The following is a 25887-nucleotide window of genomic DNA, read 5'->3' as shown; positions in this document are numbered from 1 at the left end:
GATGGATTTTTGCACCTTCGGCCTACTGAAACGAGCCTTGTCTCAGAGAAGACCCCGTACCATTGAAGGGCTATGGAAAGCCTGTCAGGAGGAGTGGTTGAGGCTGGACATGACTACACTTTGTGCCAGTCTCCTACAGTGGAAACTTCACTGTCGGGCAATTGTCAAGATGCTTTCTCTTAAGGTAGGAGCAGTTGAAAATCGTCACCATAGATGTACTTTTCTACGTGAATAATTGTCATGCAGCAAATATGAATGGATGATACTCAGCAAACAACTTCCCAACAATTCATTGCATGAAATTATGCTCTGCTGTGATATTTTGGGCAAACAGATCAGATCCTGCATTGAAAACATGCCAGGTAAGCATTGTGCATATGATCTTTGTTGAAGTGATTCAGTGTATAATGATCATGATCATATGAAGACTGGGCATGTACAAAATACATGAAAATTTCTCACTGTAAGAAGTACCGTACTGAAAATTCTGTCTACTGGGTGTTTTGAAACATCTACTGTTTTCAGTAGCTGAACTGTAATGCTACTGTCTTGTTTTTAGTAGCCCAACTTGAGTACTGTTTTCAGTAGCTGATCAGTGGAGGCACATAGTGGTTTGGATCCCACTTTAAACAGTAGGTCCAGTCCCAATTGGCCTTACTGTGCATAAAGTGGACTTAAAACACCAACTCAATCAAACAATCAGTAGCTGAACTGTAATGCTACTGTCTTCTTCTGTTTTTAGAAGCCCAACTATTTCTGCTGTTTTCAGTAGATGAACTGTACTCTTAATGTTTTCATTAACATAATTGTACAAACATCATCTTTTATTGTGTTCAGCATACTGATGTATGAAAACAGTACTATTATCAGTAATGAAAAATTTCTTATCAATACAACTGAAAATGCAATGGAAAAATTGTATAAGCAACTAAAATAAATGTATGGAAAAGCACGTGGAACTTTCTACTTAGGAATGTGTTCACACAACAAAAAAAATCAAGTGTAGTGAACATGTTTTTAAGTGTGTATCTTCATTGTGGTTAACACACTTGTAGAAAATTGAAAAACACACCATCTTATACATAAATTGACATGAAGTTCTTCATATATTCACACGAAAACAGCAAAAAATTAGTTTAAATGAAGACCTGAACCTCAATGCTTCAAAAACCAAAACAAGCAAACACTGTTGACTACGTTAATCAAAAGATGGCTCCTTTCTGCAATTGCATTACTCACATATAACAATAATAACCATGGAAATTCCATGCTGAAAAATAAGAAAGAATTGTAGTAACTTATTCATGAAGATATATCTGACTTCAGTAGTATTGATTAGAAAAACAGTAGAAATTCAGTTCATGTACTGTTTTTCCAATGCACTTTAAAATCACTGAAAATTTGGTGTCAAGAATTCATTTGTCTATTCTTAGAGTCAATAAATTATTTTATAATATATTGTAACAAGTATTATGCATTATTATTCACATTGTGTTTACAGTACAGTAGCCCTACTATAGAGTACAATAGAATTTCAGTACATTTGACAATACACAGTAGAGAACATTTGAAAACAGTAAAATTGGTCTACTGTAAACAGTAGAAATTTCCAGCAAGGTATTCTTACACGCTTTCTTTAATACGTGCGAATCTGTTTGCCTGACTTCATGCTCTTCCCAAAGTGCATTGCATGATGACGTCAAGTTGAATGTCATCCATTGAACAACACAGTAATTCATTGCTAAATATTAAGGTTACTAGAAGAAAGAGGTTGGGCAGATGGATTGTTTTCTTCATTGTTTAGTAACATTGATTAGAGGCGAATTTCTCCATGAAACGAATGCAAAACTTATGCAATAGGACAGAATGTCAGAAACCGAACACACAAAACCCAGCACACAAATGCATTTTCTCATGTAAGATGATTCTTCTTTACAAGCTTATTCCCCATTTGCAGTTTCTGGTTTCAGAAAAATTGAACATTTGGTGGGCACTTATTGTATGTAAATGAAATCAGTAATACCAACTTTTGAGAAACGTTGAGTGGGCTGAACTCTGAGATTGGTTTTATAATTTTATGCAATAATATATAATATGTCATAAGTAGATTCAGAATTTGCCCTAGAATGACTTTTTTGTTCCTTGTCTAGAAAATGTAGGCTTTAACATTTAAAACTCTTTCAGGCCATTTCTGAGAGGAATTCATGAATTTTATAGTGGCTGTTTTGTCTATTTTAGATGTACCTGCCTTTTCAAAGATAACTACTTTTTGCATAATAATTGCCTTTTGCATACCTAATCTGGGTAAATGAAAAGTTTGTCACCACATAATATAGGACACTGAAAGTATCATAATGGAGATATAACAAATCATTATGAAATATTGTGATAACACTCATTCAGTAATTAAGTCTTAGGTATTCTTAATATATATTCATAGACCCATATAAGTTAGGTATTCTTAATATATATTCATAGACCCATATAAGTTGACACCAGTGTTTAAATAAAAACTATTGCCTGATGTATAAAATGAACAGTAAGATTTTTTTTCAATAATTTACACGAAATGTAATGTGATGTAATTTGATGACATTTGGTTAATCACTTTATGAGTTTCATATCAGCTGTGGACTAATCGCAAGAGCCTCTTACTTGTTTTATAACTTAAAGTTACACTGTATGATGGTGCTAGTAACTTCCGCATTCACTTCACCATAGACTGTGAGAAACATGCTTAACTACAGATTGTTCTTATTAAGGTGTTTAAAACCTGCATGTTGTTTCAAATTACTTTTCAATTCCTGTATGTAACTTGCATTTTACAGTGGTTTAATTTTGTTTTACAAAAATAAAGACTACTGTAAGCAGGATAGAAATCATGATTTTTATGTGACATTTTTTCATTATTTTATATTTTTTTTTTATTTAAATTTAATTTTTAAAATTTAAATCACATTTTATGATTTTGTTAAAAATAAAATGCATAAAGTAGCTTGTGTGTTTTTCAGCACAGGACATATAAATATATATATTTGGTGTATATTCATTTATATAAAGTGAAGGGGCAGGGGGAAAAACGATGAATGTTCATTCGAGACGATTTGTCAGGAAATGAAAGAAGTTTTTCTATTCATAAATATGCCATTATATGCCAAAATAATTATTTTTAAGTATATTTTTACTCCCACAGATGCTGGAGAATCCAAGGAAACCAAAAAAGAGTAATAAGCAAAATTATGCCAAAAAATGTGGTTTTAATTCTACATTTGCACTAATGAGCAAAGAAAAAATTAGAGTAACACTACAACATTAAAAAAAAGTGATGTTTGTTATTCATCAAACTACCATCAAAATTAAAAAAAGTTGGATCAGTCTTGTGAGTAACTCACAAACTATTCCTGATCATCAACTAAGTAGTCCACATAGAAATCCTCATCATTTTCTACCGTAGCGTTGGTGGTTAGCATGGTCTCGTAAAACTGTTGAGCCTCTGGGTTGGTGAAAAATTGCTTCAAATCCTAGAGATCCTTGTACTTGGGCAAAGGAATGGGCAGCGGTCCATCGTAGAGGTTTCTCAAAATTGTTCTAGGTGAAGTAGAGGTCCCTTTGTTCTTTCCTCGCTTCGGTGGTCGCCACATGACATCAGCACGCAAGTAAGTGCCAAGATAGGTATTGCGGTAGAAACTTTTGGTAGGGTTTTCAGCTCGTATTGCCAAACAACGCACTGGCCTGGTAGGAAATGGACATTTTGGCAGGTAAATTGGCTTCAAGAACTCAGTCCACGTCTTGAAGAGCTCCTTCGTGCAGTTTACCACAGCAAATGACCTTGGTTTGTGTCTGTTATTACATCTCTTCATTCGTCCGGCAACTCAACATAGGGCTGTTGATTTATGTAGCTCATGTTTTTATCGCACACTAAGTAGGAGCGGCCCCTGATTGGAAAAAAAAACATGTTAATGGCATTGAAATGACGTTTTTCTGTCACGAGATGGTGGACGTATTGAATGACAAGTATAGTTCTTGTTCTGGCCAGCATAAGAATCACAAAAGATGACCACGCGACAAACTTTTTCCGGCAAAAAGTTGTGCACAATACTGTCGACCCTTTATGAGCAACGGTCTCCTTGTACATGAAGAAAACTGAATCACCAGAGGAAAGGATGCGAGTATTGAAGCTGTAGAAGCTCAACTGACGTTTAATACACATCATTGGTGCTAATGTTGGGGGCGGTAATTTTTTCTAAAAATCCATGGTAACTGCAGCTATGGTGTCATCCTTTCTACTCTTCTTTTTGTATTCTTCTTTTTGTATAACTTCTTGAGGGAATAAAACTTCTGAGCTTTTAGTAAATGAAGTTTGTGTTCTGTTTCCAGTCTTGAGAGTTCTCTTTCTCTTTTTGATTTTTCAGAGTCATTGATGCCAGCTTCAACCACAGCTTTTTGCGACTTATACGAGTCACTTCCTATGTTGAGGTGGGAACGTGACGTCAATGCGAACAGATTATGACATATTTCTAAACATTTATACAAGTTCCAACCACAACTGTACCAATCTAATTAAAGTTGTCTGTGACATCTTGCACATAATTTGAAATAACAAACATTTAAAAATCTTAATATCTCAACAAATATTAAGCAAACATTCAGGTTCGTCACAAATAGTACACAATAGAACTGATCACATCACTGCACGATTCAACATGTGCACAACGAACGACTGGAATAACCTTCCCATAGCGCTAACCTGTTTCAGTGAGGCACACATTATTTAACAGAAAACACTTCGTTCCACCCCCGACACTCGGACTTTCATCGTTTTTCCCCCTTGCCCTGTATGTTTGAATGCGTTTTTCAGGCACTTCTCACAGTTTTCCCAACCAAGGCCGTTAACATTCTTATAGTACAGCTTCTGAGCTATCAGATGGTGCTGCGATCTCAAAATGGGTGAAAAATCGACATTCATCGTTTCTCCCCCTGGGTCTTCAAGTGCATAAGGTGTTTTCTGATCACACTTTGGCTGTCTACAGCTAATACATAGAGTGTTATACTGCACATCAGAAGAACTTTTCAGTAAAAGTTCCATGAATGTGTGAATGAATTTAAATTTTTGGCACATCTTCCACGCTTCAATGTATACTTTTCTTGTTCTTGTTTATCTTCCTTCTTTATTCTTCTTTGTTCTAGTTTATCTTCCATCCATTCCATTATCTGCCTTCCTTCTATGCAATGAAAATGTATGTTTTATTTACTAATCTGTTGTGTATGCTTACTTTGGTATTTTAAAAGCTTCTTCTGGCACAAGACTTTCTGGGTAGCAGTACCTTAAGTAAAAAGGAATTACTCTTATAATGCTATGAAAATGTATTTTTTTTCAGTATTTGTTGCCTGCAATTTTTTGCCGCGCCGCTCACCCCCCCCCCCCCCCCCACGCTCTCAATTACTTACTGCACTGCACTGCACTGACCACTTGTGGAAGTTCATGTATTGTCATGTCCATCTGATGTATGCTCAGTGTTATCACTTCTTCCCAACAGCATTGCCACTTTTAAATATACAACCCACGCAGACACGTGTCATTGGAAGTTCATTGCAGACTTTTCCTCCTTATTGTTTATTTTATGAGTCTCTGTTATTATTTACTAGTATAATTGACGTTCGTACACATAGAGGTGCTGACTGTGCCAGTGACCATTATTTAGTAATTGCTAAATTAAGAGAAAGACTCTCAGTGATAAATCATAAGCAACAAAATCTAAAAGTTATAAAATTTGATACAGGAAAGTTTGTTGATGAAAGAATTAAGAAAGATTACCAAATTAAACTGTCAAATAGATTTGATGTTTTGCAGGATTTAAATGATGATGAAAATATAAATGAAACAGACGTAAATAAGAATTGGGAGCACATACGTAATGCAATAGAATCAGCAGCTAAAGAAAGTATAGGATACCATAAACCAAGAAAAAGTAAGCCGTGGTTTGATAATGAATGTCATAATCTAATAGAAATAAGAAATCAGGCTAGACTTGGATGGTTAAATAACTCGGATGATACAAATTTAAGCAATTATAATAGAATAAAGCGAGAAGTTAACCGCACGTTTAGAAGTAAAAAAAGAGATTACTTGAAAAGCAAAATTAACGAAATTGAAACAAACAGCAAAAATAAAAATATCAGAGATTTATATAAAGGTGTAAATGAATTTAGAAAGGGGTGGCAACCTAAAGTAAACTTGATAAAAGATAAAGACGGTGATTTTCTAGCTGACCCAAGTGATATGCTAAATAGATGGAAGAACTACTTTAATGACCTTTTAAATGTTCATGTAGGAGATAAATCAGAAGTAAATGAAGTCCACACAGCAGAACCTTTAGTTCCAGAACCTAACTTGAATGAAGTTAAAGATGCTATTAAAAGGCTAAAGAATAACAAAGCACCTGGCATTGATATAATACCAGCTGAGTTAATTAAATATGGTGGAAATTCATTAATATGTCAAATTCATAAATTAATTTGTTTAATATGGAATAAAGAAGAAATCCCTCAACAGTGGAAAGAATCCATAATTGTTCCTGTGTTTAAAAAAGGTGATAAAATGAACTGCAATAATTACCGTGGAATTTCTCTACTCTCAACAACATACAAAATATTGTCTAACATTATTTGAACAAGACTAACCCCATATGCTAATGAAATTATAGGTGATTATCAATGTGGATTTAAACGTAACAGATCAACTACAGATCAAATTTTTCACATCAGACAGACACTTGAAAAAAAGTGGGAATATAATCAAAATGTCCATCAGCTATTCATTGATTTCAAAAAAGCATATGATTCGGTCAAAAGAGATAAATTATATAATATATTAGTAGAGTTTGGAATACCTAAGAAGCTTGTTAGTATGATAAAAATATGCACCAGTGAAACAAAAAGTAAAATTCGTGTGGGTAATAATATGTCTGACAAATTTACAATTCATGATGGGTTAAAACAAGGAGATGCATTATCTCCATTGCTCTTTAATTTTGCCTTAGAATATGCTGTAAGGAAGGTAAAAGAAACTAAAGAAGGACTAAAATTAAATGGTGTGACTCAGTTGTTAGCATATGCAGATGATGTAGACTTACTGGGGGATGATGTGAATACAATTAAGAATAATGCTAAAATATTTTTCAAAACTGCTAAAGAGATAGGTTTGGAAGTTAACAAAGAGAAAACTAAATATATGCTTACAGGCCGAAACCAAGTGTTAGGTAATAATCAAAATCTAATTATTGATAACAACTCGTTTGAACCAGTTTCCAAATTCAAATACTTAGGAGTAATATTAACAAATGAAAATTATATTAAAGAGGAAATAAAAAATAGGCTTAATTCAGGAAATGCATGTTACTTCTCTCTTCATAAACTTTTGTCTTCTCGTTTAATATCTAAGAAACTAAAAGTTAAAATATACAAAACCGTAATTTTGCCTGTAGTATTATATGGGTGTGAAACTTGGTCCCTTACATTGAAAGAGGAACATAAATTGAGAGTATTTGAAAATAAAATCCTTAGGAAAATCTTTGGACCTAAAAGGGATGAGGAGACAGGTGAGTGCAGAAGGTTACATAATTTAGAACTACATAATTTGTACTCATGTCCAGATATTATTAGAATAATTAAATCAAGAAGACTTAGGTGGGCAGGACATGTGGCACGAATGGGAGAGGAAAGAGGAGTTTACAGGATTCTTGTTGGGAAACCAGATGGTAAGAGACCTGTAGGAAGGCCAAGACGAAGATGGAGGGACAACGTTGAGATGGACCTAAAGGAAATCGGTAGAGATGGAAAAGAGTATATAGAACTTGCTCAAGATAGGAACAGATGGAAGGCCTCTGTTGCTGCAGCCATGAACCTTCGGGTTTAAGAAGGCTAGAGAGTTAGTTAGTTAGTCTCTGTTATTATTAAAAAAGGATACAAATCATGGTATTGCATAATTTATTTATGTTTGAAAATATTTATATCACAGAAAACTTTTCTTTGCAGGTTGGAAATATGAGAATTAACGATACACCTGTTCCTGATGATAATGAATTGGCTTGCATTCAGTATGGAAGTAAATTACTTGCATGTAGTTTCTTCTATGGATACCTGCATCTGGTTCTTCCTGAATGTGAAGAGTTAAAAGTGAAAAGTTAGTATTTATTTTGTATAATTGTATTTATTCATGATTTGGGAATGAAAGAAGTGGTTGATAAAATTAGACGTAAGCGAGTTACTAACTTTTTTCGCGAAACATCGTGTACAAAAATAATGAAGAAATATATCTACTTTTGGTAAAACTTAGTAACATTCACCCCAGGCTCAAATTCAGCATAAAACTGGAAAACCGAGGCAACATCAACTTTCTGGACCTAACTGTCAAAAAAAGGGAACAAATCACCACCACAGTCTACAAGAAACAGGGGCAAGGGGCCAGTATATTCATTCTCTCCAATCATTTACCCAAACATAAACCAAATGTGTGGCTTAACTTCTACCGAAGAGCTTTCTCTTACTGTACAAGTGAAGAAGATTTTCTGAGTGAAAATGTTACCATAATCACAGACACAGGTCTTAAGAATAGGTACACAGTGCGTCAACTTTCAATGTGGTGGATCAAAGCAGAGATGCAGTTATGACAGCCAAACCATCAACAACCAACCAACAACAATAAAATGAAATGGATTGCCTTCCCTTGCCACCATTTAACATCCAACTGCCTTGCCAAGACCCTGAGACAGTTTGACATTGCACTAGCACACAAACCAGTGACCAACATAGCCAATGCTCTAAACAAACACAATGCTATTTCCTCTTACCTCTTGACAACCCTGGAGTATATTATGCCCAGTGTGAGTGCGATTTGCATTACATTAGCAGATCAATCAGAACCATCAATGAGTGCATACAGCAGCACTTATCCGATGCAAGAAAACCCCAACCAACTACTGGACTGGCAATCACCTCAACAAACACAACATCGAAAAAGTTTCAGTTAGGCAAACATCACGTATAATCTGACTGACACGAAAATCAAACAGACTCAAATAATTATGCATTTTCCACATTATCTGAACATCGACAGCAGTCAGGTGCTTTCACATTTGACTTCTACTACTGCAACATCTTAAACCCAGTGCATGCAGCGGATGAACTGGCTACACTGGTGCTCCATGCAGCACAAAGGTGAACAGGAGGAGCCGGAAGCCAGCTCAGCAGTGAAGTAACGAGTTCCTAGGCGGATGGTGCCAGAGGCCTCCGGAATTAATAGAACTTCTGCAAGTAAATTTCATGGAAAAAAGTTAATAACTTGCTTATGTCTAATTACGCTAGCTTGCAAATGAAAACTTTTTTTTTCTGCAGTATGAACCTTAACAGGTGACTTTTACAAATTGTGTTACGCTAATTTCGAAAATGTATTCTGTTTTGATGTATCACATCAGTGTACTTCACAATATGTTGTTTCATTGTTATTTTAAGGGGGTGCAGATGCCCCCCTAATCATGGACATTTGCAGATGTCCACGGAGGGACAAAAAAAGGTATTTTTCATGGAGCATATTACTCCGATAATAGTGTTGCCCCCTCAAAAAACACCACTTGAATTCGAAATTATCACATTTCTGCATCTTCATCATAATAATTAATGTAAATTACTATGACTGGAATCAAATTATATGTGTGAAATATATACTTTTAGATTGACATTCATTTGCTAAAGGGGAGATGTGGCCATCCTTGCACCCCCTTCCAGACTTCCATACCTCTATATTATTTTACTTTCATCAATAAATTTAGGGTAGAGGAATCTTATCGTCGTTATTAAATGAAGTATTTTCAAGCTGATGAAAGTTCAAAGCAACTACGGGGGATGATGGTGCAGTTTTGCAACCACAGGGGGTAGGGGCAAACATTGAACTAAAGAAAGAAAGGCTAGCGGAATCTAAGATTAGCAGGACAAAAGGGTACTCAAGATGGATTTAGTTTTCACGTCTTTCTTGCATTATTTCTTCCAGAGGGCCAAGAGCACCTGCAGGGAGTCGCAGAGGGGAAATTGCGCCTCTTGATTTCTAATTTTATGCAAATAAAAATACATTTTGTAAAATTTTCTTCCTCGGTTCGCTCGCAATAGTATATGCTTTTCTTACAGTCTTGTCAAGGTCAGAGTCATAGGTACGGGGTGGCGGGAGTCGGCCGTGGACGTAAAAAAGGTAAAAGGTAAAGTGTTCCCCTGTACATAGCACCACGCCATGAAGGCGTATAGGGGGTGTGGGGGTAACGCCCCCGTAAATGGTCTAAATGAAAAAAAATGTAAAAGAGAATGCCATTGTGCTCCGTGAATTTTTTTGCACCCTATTAAATCAATATTGTTTTCAGTTTGCAAAAATTTGGATCTAAAAATTTTCTTCATTGCTTCGTTCACAATTTCTTTTCTGTTAAATTCACAAACCAAACAATCCCGGGAGACCCATTGTATCCAGCTACAATTCACTCACTGAACGCATATCAACCTTTCTAGACTCTCACCTCCAACCACTCGTCCAAGCCCTGCCTTCCACCTCCGTGACACCAACCACCTCCTTGATATCATCCACAACTTACCATATTTACCACCAAACCACATCCTCACCATAGTTGATGTCACCTCCACACCAACATTGCCCATGCCCATGGCCTCCGTGCCATGGAATCATTCCTTAACAGCCGACCCAAACCCCACAACCCCAGCACCCACTTCCTGATACAACTAGCCAACCTTGTACTTACCTACAACTTCTGCTTTGGAGACCAGCATTACCTGCAGATACCCGAATAACCCCCTCTTATGCCAAACTGTTCATGGGCAGGCTGGAACAGGGATTCATTAATGACATTTTCCTCCTCTGGACACATGGCGAAGCCTCCTACACTAGATTCCTAAACCAACTGCACAACTTCACCACCCTCAAATTCACCTTGTTCCACTCCAAAGACCAAGTGAACTTCCTAGATCTGGATATCCACATCGTGGGAGACTACTTGGAAACATCCACACACATCAAACCGACTAACCACCTCCAGTATATCCACTATTCCAGCTCACACCCTTAACACACCAAAAAAGCCATCCCATTTTTCCTAGCCCTCAGAGGCCAATGCCTCAATTCATCCCCCTCATCCTGCCAAAACTACAACCTACGCCTACACCAAGCCCTGGCTACCCCTCCACCCTCATCAACAAACAAATCACAAGAGCCACCTCCCACAACCGCACCAAACAACCCAAAACCAACCCTCCAGCTCTGATCACCCAATACCATCCCCACCTTATGAAAATCAGACATACCTTCCACTCCCTCCTTCCCATCCTGCACAGTGATCCTGACACCAGGGACATCTTTCGGAATAAACCTAGGGTCGTCTTCCGTCGCTCCCCCAACCTCAAGAACATCTTGGTCCAAAACACTCCCACCCCTTCCACTCCACTCCACCCAGCTCACAGGTGCATCAAAGCCAGGTGCAAGACCTGCCCCATACTTATCACCTCCCCCACCCTCCTGACCCCCACCCCTACAGATGAGTTAACCCTTCACCCTAAGGGCACCTGCCACTCATCCAACCTCATTTACACCCTCATCTGCCAAATCTGCAGCAACTTCTAACTGGGCAAAACCTCCACCCCCTTGAACCTTAGGATCAATAACCACTGTTCCTCAACCCAAAACTCTGATTTCACAGTTGCCATCCATACCAACAGCCATAATACCACCTTTAACAACTGTTTCCGTGTGTTCATCATCCATCTTTAACCCCCACCCCTACTCAGACACGTCTTTCCCGAGGTGATGGGAAAGGGCCTATATATCAGACATGCAGGCCACTGTACCCCCCGGACTCAACCTAGCCAACCAATAACCCTTTTTCCTCCCCCTCCGAAACCACCCACCCACTTGCCACCCACCTCCTACCATGCAGTAATCACTGGTGAAAGTACATTTGTCAACTATCAACTGTTTCTGGCAACACTGACTGTACAGAGGCTACTGTCAGTATTCTGTGCCCCTGCACTACGTAACACAGTCTACTTTCTTCTCCAGTGATAATGCAGTAAATACCGCGAAATATAAACGTATTTCTTTTTATGTGGTAAGTGTTTACTGTCTCCTTCATCATTTGTATTTTATCTGCCCTTCTGGCACTTTTTCTCATCCTATTCCTGTGTTATATATATATATATATATACACGAGGCTTGTCAGGAATGTAAAGATACAAACGAAAAATAAGATATGCAAGGAAATTATTGCATGCAACTAAAGCTACACTGGATACACTGTTACAGAGGCTATTTCTCTACATAAGAAGTGCCACCATTGTCCAAACATTTGTTCAAATGTGGAACAAGTTTTTGTATCCCAGAATCATAAAAATCCGCCACCTGCAACTGGAACCAAGTTGTGACTTCTTCCCTGACCTTATCGTCGTTGTCAAAGTGTTTCCCACCAAGATGTTTCTTTAGGTACAGAAATAGTTTGTAATCGCTGGGTGCGAGGTCGGGGCTGTATGGCTGATGTTCATGGACGTCCCATTGAAAATGTGCAAGCAGATCCTTGATGAAATTCGCTGAATGGGGCCACCCGACATTGTCATGAATAAAGCAGATTCCACGTGACAACATGTCACTTTTCCACATTTTGCCAATTCATTATGTTCCCGTATACAGTCACTATTTTTTGATGGATCTCCGATGGATGCTTTCCTTGTGCCTGCAAAAACCTGATCACGATGTTCATGTCACACCTGGTGGGATTTGGTGCTGCTGCTGCCATTTCCAACGCGTGTTCCTCGCACAAGACTCAGCGCAGCACTGACGACTCACTCCCAATCCTCCTCGTATGGAGTGTTGCCAACTTTGGTACACATTTTTCCCCTAACATGCAAATTAGTTTGTATCTTTACTTCCTGACAAGCCTTGTATATAGCCCCATCAATGCAATAAAACTAAAACAGCTAGATAAAATGAGGGTTTTCTTTCCCAACTGAACTTTCATCAAGGCTTTTGCCCCCCTAATCAAAGGGTCTGCTCACACCTATGCTGCTACACGGCTTATGTTTTTAATAAATTTCACTGAAATTTAGCTCTTATGGATTAAAATAATTATATTTTTTTTTACGAAGAATACGTATTTTCAAATAAATATCAACAATAGAAGAATTTGCTTTCACCAAAGTCACAAATATAAATATGAAAGTTAATAAAACTACAAATAATAATAATAATTAGGTCGACCATCAGAATATCATAACTTTTTAAAATGCTTATTACAGACCATGAAAGAAATATATGATAAAAGAACTAAACAGTTCCAAATCATCGATACAAACCAGAGGATCATAATCACATATTTCTCAAGTGCAATAAATATTTGATGTTGCATGTAAAACATTGTATCTTTAAGCAGCCTTAAATGTGCATACCCAATTAAAATCAACAAATTTATTTGTGACTTAAGTTATTTCTATCTAGTAGAAAGAAAGTACATGGTTCTCTATTCGAGTGCAGTTCAAATCCAGGTACGAGAGTAAAATTTATTTCGAAACTGCCATCATGAGCAGGGCTGCAAGTAAACAATGGTATCTACAGCAGATACCATGTTTTACACGAAGTAGAATATACATGTCCATGCACAGTTTTGCTCACAGCTGCATCGGTAACCTCTTCATTCTCCTCATTCTTTTTCGGTGGTACATATTCCAGACCTTTATGAGAATCATATGCAATTTCTAACTTGTTATCACCATCTCTATGGCCTAAATACTTGGAAATTTTTGAGACATGTTGCAATTCAGAAACTGCAGTTTCGTCGCCATCTTGCTATTTACCATCCTTTACACGAAACAACTGGTACATACCATAACTTAAAACATGTCTTAGCTCTGTCATCTGTTGACGAAACGAAACACTGTGAGTACCTTTCGACTCATTTACGATGGACTACACAATGTAATTTGTAACTCAATAATGAACAAAATGTCACTTACCATGTTTTATCCACGAGCCCTTCATTTGATACATAGTGCTATGAACATGGACTTGACCTCCATATGTTATTTATTGATTTTATATAGGCTGTCATTCCCTATTAATTTGCACCTTGCTGAAAGTGCACTAACAATTTTCAACAGTGGAGACCAGATACTATAATTGTGAATGGTCAGTATTCTTGTATAGAGAATCTTATGTCTATTGATAGTTCAACATGAAATACTGGAAAAAACACATAATGCTGTGATGTAAACAGAAATAATATTGAAAAATTACAGTTACTGCATAGCCTAGTTGTTAGCATATTTGCCTTTGATGCTTGCTGTCTTTGGTGTTGACCTAGAATTGTGAGGACAACTGGGAAGCTATCGGGAAACAATAACAGTAAACTCTGGTCTTGAAAGCCACAAAACAGCAGCGGGACATGATGCACTGACCATACGTCACCCAACATATTGTCACTTGCCAACCCTTGCCCCTCAGTGGGCTGTTTACATTACAGTACATTTTGAAAAATATTTTTTCTGTACTTGTGCAAATTATGTCTCTTTACCTGCCTAACATTTAATTCTATTTTTGACATGAACTACCCTTGTGTATCAAGAAATAGAAGACCAGACGGAATGGGACTAATAATAAATATGTGATCATGTGTGTCACATAATCTTCTAACTTCTGTCAGAATTTGGAAATAGGAAAAAAATATTTGAGAGCATAAACAGATTTAAATATTTATGAAGGAATTGCGAGCATAAAATTCAAGATCTCCATTTATTAAAACATCGTCCTAAAGTTCGCCGGCTGAACTCTCACCCCTACTTCCACTGGATGCAGAGACAAAGGATAAGAAATTTCCACTTGGTTCTGCACAGTTAGCTAGACAAGGACCCTTGCCAGCGGTGAGTACATCTCCACTGTAACTTTCCACCTCCACTGAGGGTTATCCCAGTTAAACATCGATAGCTGAATGATGAAACTCCTGGAGATGGAAAACGGATGCACAACACCTTCGAAACTTGCGTAGAACATTGATGAGAGCGTGCCAAAAGATTACGACAATCGTGTCCAATCTACAAATCTACCACAGTGGTTCCAGTTCAACATACAGCAAGAAGCCAAGGAACCAGCTCAAGTCCAGAGAATAATTCACAGTGCGATAAGCTGATAAGGAGGCCGAATCTCCTGCTGGCTCCCGTCACTGTCTATATGCAAGCCAGTGATATCTCTGGATGCTAGCTTTCCTGCGAAATGTTGCCGACAACAGCAGCTGACGGCCGAGAACACCAAGCAAGGGGTGAGTGATGTTCAGCCGACTACAGCTCCCAATTTACTTCATTCATACCACTCAGGGTGGAGGTGGTAAACAAGTCCTAAATTTAAATCTGTACCTCATTTCACCGAGCTACATCTCGGAGTGACTTGATCCCATGCCTAATCCCGACAGTTCTCGCCAGGCTTGTCGAAAATTTTTAATGGTATGGTGGGGATGGATGTGAAGAGAAGGAGGGAGGATTAGGAAACGGAAAATAGGGGTGGAGGTGGTGTTAGTTGAGTATTTTACTGGGTTACTCAGTGGCCTTATTCAGGCCAGGGGATGTAGCAATATGTAAGCCCAAAATTTCCAGAAGCAAGGCACATGACATTGCTTTCTCTTCTTAGTATCATGAGGGTGTCATATTTTGATATAATTGTTTTCTTCCTACACACACACTGAAAGCACAGAACCTTTGCTTCCTCCATACCCAAGTTTTCCACAAGGCATGCATTGTGTTAAAACCTTCTTCTTGTTGCATTTACCTACTTGACATTGTGTTATGACAAATATTGTCATAAGGTTTGTCAGTTTTCATGTGTTTACATGTATGCGGCAAACTTAAGATAAGAATTTCATGTCCTGCAGGTATAAGCACCTAGGCAGAAAATATTAACGATAGGTGGAGCTGGAATGCTAATCCCAGTCATCTCCGCTTCTGTTATTACGTGAAAAGGTCGCTAGATGACATTGGCTTTTATACACGTAAAACCAAAAACACTAAAGCTGTGTCTTATTTGGTAGATTGTTTAAATGTCAAAATTAAATCCATGGTTAATTAAACTTGATTGGTACCTATTTCGATCTTAAATTGAACAAGCATTAAGTTTCTCAACTTATATGCATTAAGTTACGTATAGGGGTACGCAACGGGAGATTTTTCTGATAAAAGTTGATTTGACTAGGTTCCGCAATCTGCACATGAATAATGATGGAAAATTGTGTACAACATATTACACTTTTATGTTTTTACAAAATATAGTTGTTAATGGATACTAGGGTTCAAGGTATACATAGGGGTCCTTGACACACTCACAAATGTCAATTTTTAAGTAAGAGCATTCGGTGGTCTGCCAGATGGGCAGCGGACAAATGTGTAGTACAAAGGAGTGAAAGAAAAAACATGGTTCCCAGGAGAAAGATGGAAGAGAAGCTGAATGTGTGATCAATGCATGGAGGGAGAAAAGCTTTGGTTTTGGCTATTGTGTGAATTATGGTTGTTCATAGTGGAGAGTCCTACAAATGGGAAGCCATCGTGTATAGTTTAACGCAAGCGTCAGATTTGGTACGCCAGCTGGGTGACCGGTATTACGTGATACAAGGTATGAAAGTTACAGTCCCTGAACTCCCCATCATGGCATGGAGGTAAGCAGAATATTTTCCTCAAGTGTTGCATGAGCTCATGTCCATAGACACGGTAGGTAGATCTACCTTTCTTCGCAAAAAGTATGTATAGCATGCCCGCGAGTGCACCGTGTATTGCGTGGAATATCGGGAAACGCTCGTTATGATCAACATGGCTTAAACGAAATGGCAGGCGACGCCATTACAGTGAAAATCTGATTTTTCACATAAGAAGGATTAGAAATCAGTCTAAAATACTTTGTATGATTGCCAATCAACGTAGTTGTTAATGAACATTGTTAATATGCCAGTTTTAATATGTGGAATAGTTCTGCATTCATTCTTAAGTCAAGGATACATGCCCTTATATGGTATCTTCGTACTTGGTAGAGACAATATGAGCTGATGTGTCTCTCTGGTAGTACAGTTCTGCTTAAAAGAAACTGACTTTTACTGATTTGATCGAGTTACAAAACCACCATGTTATATTAGAAGCTTATTGGGTTTGTGCAACCTGTTGAATGTTATATTATGGTGGCAACGTATATCAATATGGTTAACGTTTGCTATTGTTTTAGTAACAAGGAATAGGAGCATATGTTGGAACAGGGTGTGGTTACCAAATATACCCACTGGTGTAAATAAATAAGTTGGTACTTTTAAAGCTCAAAATCAGCTGTTCCTTACATGGACAGATTTTTTTTTTTTTAGTGTATTACAAATGAGCCTACATTGCACAACGATGGCAGAATTGTACCTTGTTTATCAGAATAAATGTAATCCATAATATTTCAGAGTACCGTTTGTCCTGTGAATATACACCCAGGCTACACAATATATTGTTGCATGCATCTTTGTATTAATTACTGTACTTTCCTTTCAGGAGGGGGAAGTTTGTATGTGTTCTGGTCAGGCAACCTAATAAGGTATTGCTTTTGAAACAAGGTTGTCAGGCAACTTAAGGATAAAGGGAAATTTTGAAACATGCTTAATCCACTTTTGCTCATTTACTAAGTCAGTACTTTGAACCATAATTATGTTCAGAAATGAACAAAACAAATCTTTATGATTGGATTTGCCAATAAATGTGCATACATGTAGGGCATATCACAAATTTAGAATAAGTTGCATATATTTATATATATATAACAGTTGGGCTGAAAAGTTCGTAGGCTGACTCATAGATGGCGTTACTAGAATTAAATCCATGTGATTTTTACTTAGTACTAACCTTCAAAAGATACGTGTATAAATTCACAGCTGCCGGATAATTAGTTCGTGAGATATAGCATTGTGAGTGAAGCAGCTTTTGCTATTGTGAAAAAATGGATAAAAAAAGAATTTCGTGTGTTAATAAAGCATTGCTTTTTGGCGAAAAAAATACTGTTGAAGCCAAGGCTTGGCTTGATATACATTATTCGGACTCTGCACCAGGAAAATCAACCATTGAGAAGTGGTTTGCTAAATTTAAACGAGGCGAAATGAGCATCGAAGACGATGCACGCAGTGGACGCCCCAAAGAGGCTGTTACCGACGAAAACATCAAAAAAGTCCACAAAATAATTTTAAATGATCGTAAAGTGAAGTTGATCGAGATAGCTGAGACTTTAAAAATATCAAAGGAACGTGTTGGAGATATAGTGCATGAATATTTGAACATGCGAAAGCTGTGTGCAAAATGGGTGCCGCGCGTGCTCACAATCGATCAAAAGCAACAACGTTTTGATGATTCGGAGCAATGTTTAGCGATATTCAACCGTAATAAACACGAATTTTTCCGTCGATTTATTACAATGGATGAAACATGGCTCCATAACTACACTCCAGAGTCCAATCGACAGTCAGCCGAGTGGACTGCACGTGATGAACTGAAACCAAAGCGTGGAAAGACGCAACAGTCGGCTGGCATGGTTATGGCATCAGTATTCTGGGATGCGCATGGTATTATATTCATCAGTTACCTCAAAAAGGGCCAGACCATCAAGAGCGATTATTACATAGCGTTGTTGGAGCGTTTAAAGGATGAAATCACGAAAAAACGGCCCCATTTGAAGAAGAAAAAAGTGCTGTTTCATCAAGACAATGCACCGTGTCACAAATCAATTAAAACGATGGCAAAATTATATGAATTAGACTACCAATTGCTTCCCCATCCACCATATTCTCCAGATCTGCCCCCTAGTGACTTTTTCCTGTTTGCAGACCTTAAAAGAATGCTCGCTGGAAAGAAATTTAGCACTGATGAAGAGGTAATCGCCGAAACTGAGGCCTATTTTGAGGCTAAAGAGAAATCGTACTATAAAAATGGCATCGAAAAATTGTATGACCGCTATAATCGTTGTATCGCCCTCGAAGGCAACTATATTGAATAATAAAATCGAATTTTGTCAAAAAAATATTTTTTACTATGTTAGCCTACGAACTTTTCAGCCTAACTGTTATATATATATATATTAGGGCTACCATATTTTGAAATGCTAAATAGAGGACATTTTCTTCGAAAGCCACACACACCATCAATGTATTCACAAACACGAAAACATTACATAAATCACACAATTTATCACCATTAAATAAAATATTATTCTCCATGATATTATACTGCCACTAACCTAACCTGACTTTATAGTATTGATGTTCACCCTGTTATATTGAACTAACCTATTCTTATGATTGTGTATTGTGGATTAGTCTTTTTATATATAGAAACACAGTACCTCGTTATTTGTTTCCTTCCAACTGCTGCTTGTTCACATTAGCCCAAGCATACTTTTCTGTAGAACTTATCTTTTTCACCAATTCTTTTTCATTCATCAGGTAGGCATGGAATTCTTTACAGCTGATGTCCTTGTAATTGTACTGCACTTGCAAACTTCCTCGTAGTGACTCCACAGACAAACTGTTTCGTTCTTTTGTCCACTGACTCTGCATTAGGGAGAAGAGTGTTTCTACATTTGCATTGTGGGATGGAATAGCGAAGAAAAACTGAGCAATTTTAAGCAGTTTCGGATGGCAGGAAGAATGATTGGACTTCTCAAACAGTATGAAACGCGAAAGAACCTTCAGCAGCACTTACTTAATCTTCATGTTCACTGCCAGGTTTCGTGAAAAACTGAGTCAGTTTTCTAGATGAAGCTTCACCTCTGACTGCTCTTTTGTGCTTTTTGCACTCCACGTGTGCTTGCAAGTCTAGCCCTCCTTTTTTTTTTGCCACAGACACATATGTACCGGGTTTACAAACCATACACTCACCTTCAAAATCGTCTCTACCACATCTAAAACATGAATACTTTTCTTGTAATGTCATTAGTAAACTTGCACTTTCTTTAAGCATATTAGTAGCTTACACCGTGTTCACAAACTGTAACTTCCACTTCGAAACATGAACATACGAATGACGCAGAAATCACATCGACCAGAACTTAAAACTGTAACAACAAACGACTAACGCTTAGCGCATCGTCCAGTACTGTCAACATCAGACGTTTAATGATTCGAAAAGTTGTAACTTCGTGATCTCTGACCTATGATGATTGGATAAAAGTAAAAACCCGGACATTTTCAGAGAAAGTAAAAACCCGCCCAGACGCAAATTTGAGGGTCCGAAAAGAGGACATGTCCGGGAAAAACCAGGGTGTATGGTAGCCCTAAAATATATATATATATACACACACACACACAGTAAGTGTGCAACAGTACCTCAGGAAACATAGCACAAGTAATTAGGGTGGTCCTTTACATACTAATAGAGAGGTAAATGGGTAATTAGAAAAATAAAATGCACTTTTCAAAAGTGAATTGAATTTATTTTCATACATTTTTTCATTTCTCTTAGTACATTTCATAACATAGTTGGTAATGCTCTTAGTAAATTCCTCTTCTGTAGCCCTCCAATCAGCACTTTCATCAGTACAAGGGGGTCACACGAAAGTTGGTATTTTGGAAAGTTGTGTTGAAGTGCTGGGGCTTTCGTTACGTCATTGTGTGAGGCTGTTCTTCACCTCTTTGTATTGTTGATGATTCCTGCCTCATCAGTTCCATTACACTTCACTTTCCCCTTTATTTCTTTGGCTTTCTTCAGAAATTCTACCCTTTATAGCCTTGTAATCAAGGGGCCCTGGGTTCGGATCCCACTTTAAACTGTAGGTCCAGTCCCGATTAACCTTATTGTACATAAAGTTCCCTTATAACACTAACTCAGCAACAACAACAGAAATTCTACCCAGCCTACAAATAGAAGTCTTTCTTTCCCTGGGGAGCCTCAGTGACTTTTGTGTAAAGGATGTGTGCACTGATGGTTGCAATAATCAGAATATTATAAAAGACATGCATTTGCCAATGTCAAGTGACTTTAGTAGTGTATTCCCTTGCATCTGATCAAAAACATCCACACTGAACTTTTTTGCATCGTAGAATTGGATTTTCTTTGGTTTCTTTTCCCCTTTCTTCCTGCATTGCAATACCTTGATGACAGTTTTAGCCTCCTCTCCCTGGTAAAAATAACATATTCTGATGTGAGTATTACTCACAGCTAAATAAAACAAAACGTTAAAAAGATCAAAGATCAATAACTTACGTGTGTGAGTACGAAATGTCAATCAAAACAACATTTCAGAGGTCATGACTGCCTCCTTCTTCAGGTTAATGCGTGTTCCTAGACACCTGACATGGTGTCACGTTAAGAAAGTGTTAGTTGAGGATACAGGTAAATGGTTATGGTAAAAAACACTTATGGAAAAAAAAACGCATTGTAGCTGTAACCTTCACACTAATAAAACTCAAATCTAAAACCACCTAATCTAAAAACACTTAAAAGAAATGTCATAAGCACCTGTTAGAAGCCACCTGGCCAGTGCTTGGGAGAACCAAGGCACAATCGCTTCTTCTTTCTTCTCTATTTCCTTGGCCTCCTTCCATTTTCTCACTAGTATTCTCTTCTCCCTTCCTATCTGCTTAGCCTCATCCCACTCTATGTCATGTCCTGTTTCTCTCGTGTGAAAGGTGAAGAAGACATAATGAACTGGAATGGGTGACTGAAGATAAACAAAGAATGGAAGAAGGTGTTAGAAAGAGTGGAAAGGACAAGAGAGAAAGAGGAGAGAAGAATGAAGGAAAAAGAGTGTGAGATAAAGAGTCCAACCACATTCTAGATGGAAGAAAATATGTTTAGCATTTTAGGTGAAAGTACAGTTGACAAGGGAAAGCCACCTGCTAGAATGTTCCAGAACAACTTTTTAATAGTCTGGAGGGGAGTAATTTTTGTGTATATATATCATCCTGTTTTGTACCTTGTTACATTTGTACTTGGTGCAGAGTCTGAAGAAGACCTTGCTAGAAGGTTGAAACGTTACATTTAGTTTGTTTTATAATGAAATAAATTTCTGCCTTGTTTCCGTGATATGAAAAACTCAATATGCCGACCAAGGCTTAATGGTGTTATGCAGATTACAACCAATGTCTATTTTGCGTATGACAAAATGCTAACTGTGCTTCTGGTGTGGTAAGCTTCAGACTTGTACATTTTTTTTTTTTACGAATGTAGGAATCTCATTCATTTTCATAAAGAGGTCATGCAAATAGGGAAAATCAATTTATTTCACACTTTTTTTTTGTTTAAAAGTTGGGAGCAAGATAAAAAATTTGACCGCTGTCTAGTTCAAAGCTTTCAAACCATTGGAATCAGCGTAAATATTGGATTGTTGATTCCAACACTTGATCTGATGTACTATTTTTGACCAATATTAATAAGAAATCATCTTTTTGACATTCCTACTAATATTATTAAGGACCAGATTTTTATCTTGACCCCTTCCATCCTTGATAGGTCTTCTTTTAGAGGTTAAGCAAGAGACTTTATTTTCCCAAAAGTCTGCCAGCAAAGGTCACACAAGTCCCCTTGTTGGGTTCCATGTTTTTACTTTACGGCTGCTTAAACACTAATATTGTGCATCACTAATTAATATGCAAAGGAAAGGTAAAGGTATCCCTGTGTGTATGCACACATGCCGTGAAGGCATATGGGGTGATGTGGAGGTATAGAGCTGCATTTACACCCCCCCTCCCATGGGTACCCATTTATATGAGGCTGGGTGGGCCTCAGAGCCATGCAGAAACTGAAATTACTGGAAAAACTTCTGGTCCAGATCGCCTACCCCAGGATTCGAACTGAGGTTTTCCACGTGGTAGCCCTTTAAAAATAAGGATTGCTTAGTCAACAAGTTATATTCCTCCCCAAAATTAATATTTTGGTTATTCCTAGCCATATTGATGCCAGTTAGAATCACAAAAATGCAGATAAGGTGTTCCAGTACTGTGCTGATAATATACTTGAGAAAAGTATTAAAAAGCAGTATATTTAGATACTTATATTTTCAGCTTTCAGAGAAAGGCTGAATGACTACGGTGATGAAAATTCTACAGATAATACCAAGATCATCTTTCCAATTGAAAAGATGTTCATTCTTATGCCAGAATCCTGTTTTATACCTAAAAACTTTAATGAAGAAATGAAGATGGAGTCTGTTAAGGTAAGTCTGATTAAAATTGTTACTTATTTAGTCAATAAGTTTGTTCTGTAAGTATGTACATTTGTATTTGTGCATTTTAGTGACATGGTGAGGCCTATCAAAGGAGTTAAACATATTGGAACCAAAATAAGAAATTACTTGATATTTAAATTGTCCGCACCTATTACGAAATGCATTGCAAGTTTGACTGAAGCCCATTGTTGTGAACTTTTGCATGCATGTAGTATGATGTACTAATTTCATAAGTTTGGATTTTTTTATCCAAGTATAATGTGTTAAAATTATGCAACCCTTTTGTATTAATCTTTAAAGTTATGCACTTCTACCTTCACTTCACTTCAAACTCGGTTTGATGAATTTTTTTTGTGTAAAATCTATGGACAAGATTGACAACACTTTTCTGTACCTAAGAGAAAGTTTCCAAAACTGAGTGAGTCTCAAGAAATTGAAGGGGTTTTATATGACCACAAATAAGAAGCATATGCCTAACTAACAAGGGAATGGTCCGAACCCCCCTGGTGAAGGTTTTTACTCCCCTACATTCAAAGGTGGGGGCGGGGCTCCAAACAATAATGCTTACGAGTAAAATTTGTTGCTGCTTTGAAAGCCAGTCTCACATAGCAGTTAGGTACGTCCTCTTGCGATCGACTTCTAGCTTCCTTAACGATCATGTGAGAGCTTTCTCTCATTCAGTTCCTGACAGAATTAGAAACAGTCTCTAAATCCATCGCGAATACCATAGAAGTATCAATCAGAATTGAGGAGCACACTGGCCAGCTGAAGTAGGAAGTAGAAGAAGAAGAAAGACAATAGATGTTCTACTGTTTATTCAAGGCAGCTTAAAGAAGAAAAAGATTTTACCAATACAGTTATATAAATGATTGGGGCAAATATTTTATTTGTTGAGTGAGGTGAAGAGTCTACTAATTATTATTGTCTTAATAAATAGTTCGTGTGTCTAAAGTTCCTACTGTGATACTGTTATTTTACTTTCACAATCGACGCGAATACTAGTTTGAAATAAACACTGAACAACCACATACATATATAGGTACTCTCTGGTTTGTTGGCTGTAACAAATAGAGTGTGCTGTATGTAGCACCACAGTAAATAAATCTGTTAGTGTTGTAATTATATATGAGGCATATTTTTAAAGTAAACTCCGTTTTGATATTACATAAACACAAGGACACATGTAATAATTTTATTTTTACGTGAAAACCTGGACCTACATCTACTTTTCAACATAATTGCCACCTACATTAAGACACTTATCGTATTAAACGACCAGCTTCTGAATGCCATCTTCAAAGAAATCGGCCGCCTGATGTGATAACCACTGCTGCACGGCCATTTTCACGTCATCATCTGCGTTAAAGCGCTGACCGGCAAGGTGCTTGTTTAAGCGCAGGAAGAAGTGATAGTCACTGGGCACTAGGTCAGGGCTATAGGGAGGATGATCAATTTGTTCCCAACCAAATGATGCAATGTGATCTTGGGTTCGATGTGCCGCGTGTGGACAAGCATTGTCGTGAAGCAATACAATCCCTTTACTGAGCATGCCTTGCCTTTTGGTTTGGATTGCACGACACAGTTTATTCAAGGTCTCACAATATGTCGCAGCATTTACTCTGTCACCCCGAGGCAAAAAATCCACAAGGAACACTCCCACCTATCCCAAAGCACCATACACATGATTTTTGGAGCTCAAATTGTTTACTTGAACTTCACCTTCTTGGGAGATGTTGAATGCCTCCATTCCATGGACTATTGTTTTGATTACAGTGTAACGTGAGACACCCATCTCTCGTCACCAGTGACAATTTGGCTCAACAACTGATCGCCTTCGCACTGTACCTCTCGAGGAAATTCAAAGCACTGGCTAACCGTTTGGTTTTGTGTAACTTAGACAGCATTTTTGGTACCCACCATGAGCACAACTTCCGGTAATTTAAGCATACTGTCACAATTTCATACAGAACACTGTGTGACACTTCCAGAAACTCCATAGATAAAGATGAAATTGTACACTTTTCCATCAACATGCTGCACCAGGTCATCGTTAATGACGGATGGTCACCCACTTCATCCCTCGTCATGCATGTATGTACGGCCATCTTTAAATGCTCTCACCCAACTTCTTACATGCTATCGCTCATAACATTGTCTCCATACACTTCTGCCATCTGCCGATGGATTTCGGCTGCTTTCACATCTCTTGCACTTAGAAAATGCACTTAGAAAACACTTAGCACGTAGGTCACACTCTGCGAGACTTTCAATGATCTGAGGCATTGTAACCACACTTGAACAACTGTCTACTTGGGCGAACGGTTGCATACTGCCATCTTTGGCAAGCCCATAGATGCAGGTCCTCAGCGCGCATGTGCGAAACGATGAGTGCAGCTTTACAGTGGCCTAATTCCAAAACGGAACTTAACTTAAAAATATGCCTCTTATAAATTATGAATTGTAATTAGTTCTTCATTGACTTCAAAGTAAATTTCACATTAAGTATTTTAGGAGCAAAGAAGTGTCAATGAAATACCGGGTTATCCATTTGGGTATGGATAAAATAAAATAATAATAGAAACGTAAATGTGATAGTAGGAAAATATTCATGTTGGTGATTTCGTGCGTGAAATATGGGA

The 25887-nt window shown here is 37.7% G+C and overlaps 1 protein-coding gene across 1 annotated transcript in view; it reads left to right on the top strand.

The window, feature by feature from the left end:
• LOC145997217 (stimulator of interferon genes protein homolog) overlaps positions 1-25887 on the top strand; it is a 128103-nt gene that overhangs the window by 64415 nt on the left and 37801 nt on the right. The window contains exons 2-3 of the mRNA XM_083133979.1: positions 8035-8182; positions 23085-23236. Of these exons, the coding sequence (XP_082990105.1) occupies positions 8035-8182; positions 23085-23236 (300 nt within the window). The remainder of the gene's footprint in view (positions 1-8034; positions 8183-23084; positions 23237-25887) is intronic.

Source organism: Lepisma saccharinum, chromosome 13 (genome assembly GCF_977018435.1).
Source record: "Lepisma saccharinum chromosome 13, izLepSacc3.1, whole genome shotgun sequence".
NCBI classification, from domain to species: domain Eukaryota; kingdom Metazoa; phylum Arthropoda; class Insecta; order Zygentoma; family Lepismatidae; genus Lepisma; species Lepisma saccharinum.
This window is presented reverse-complemented; position numbering and strand designations above follow the sequence as displayed.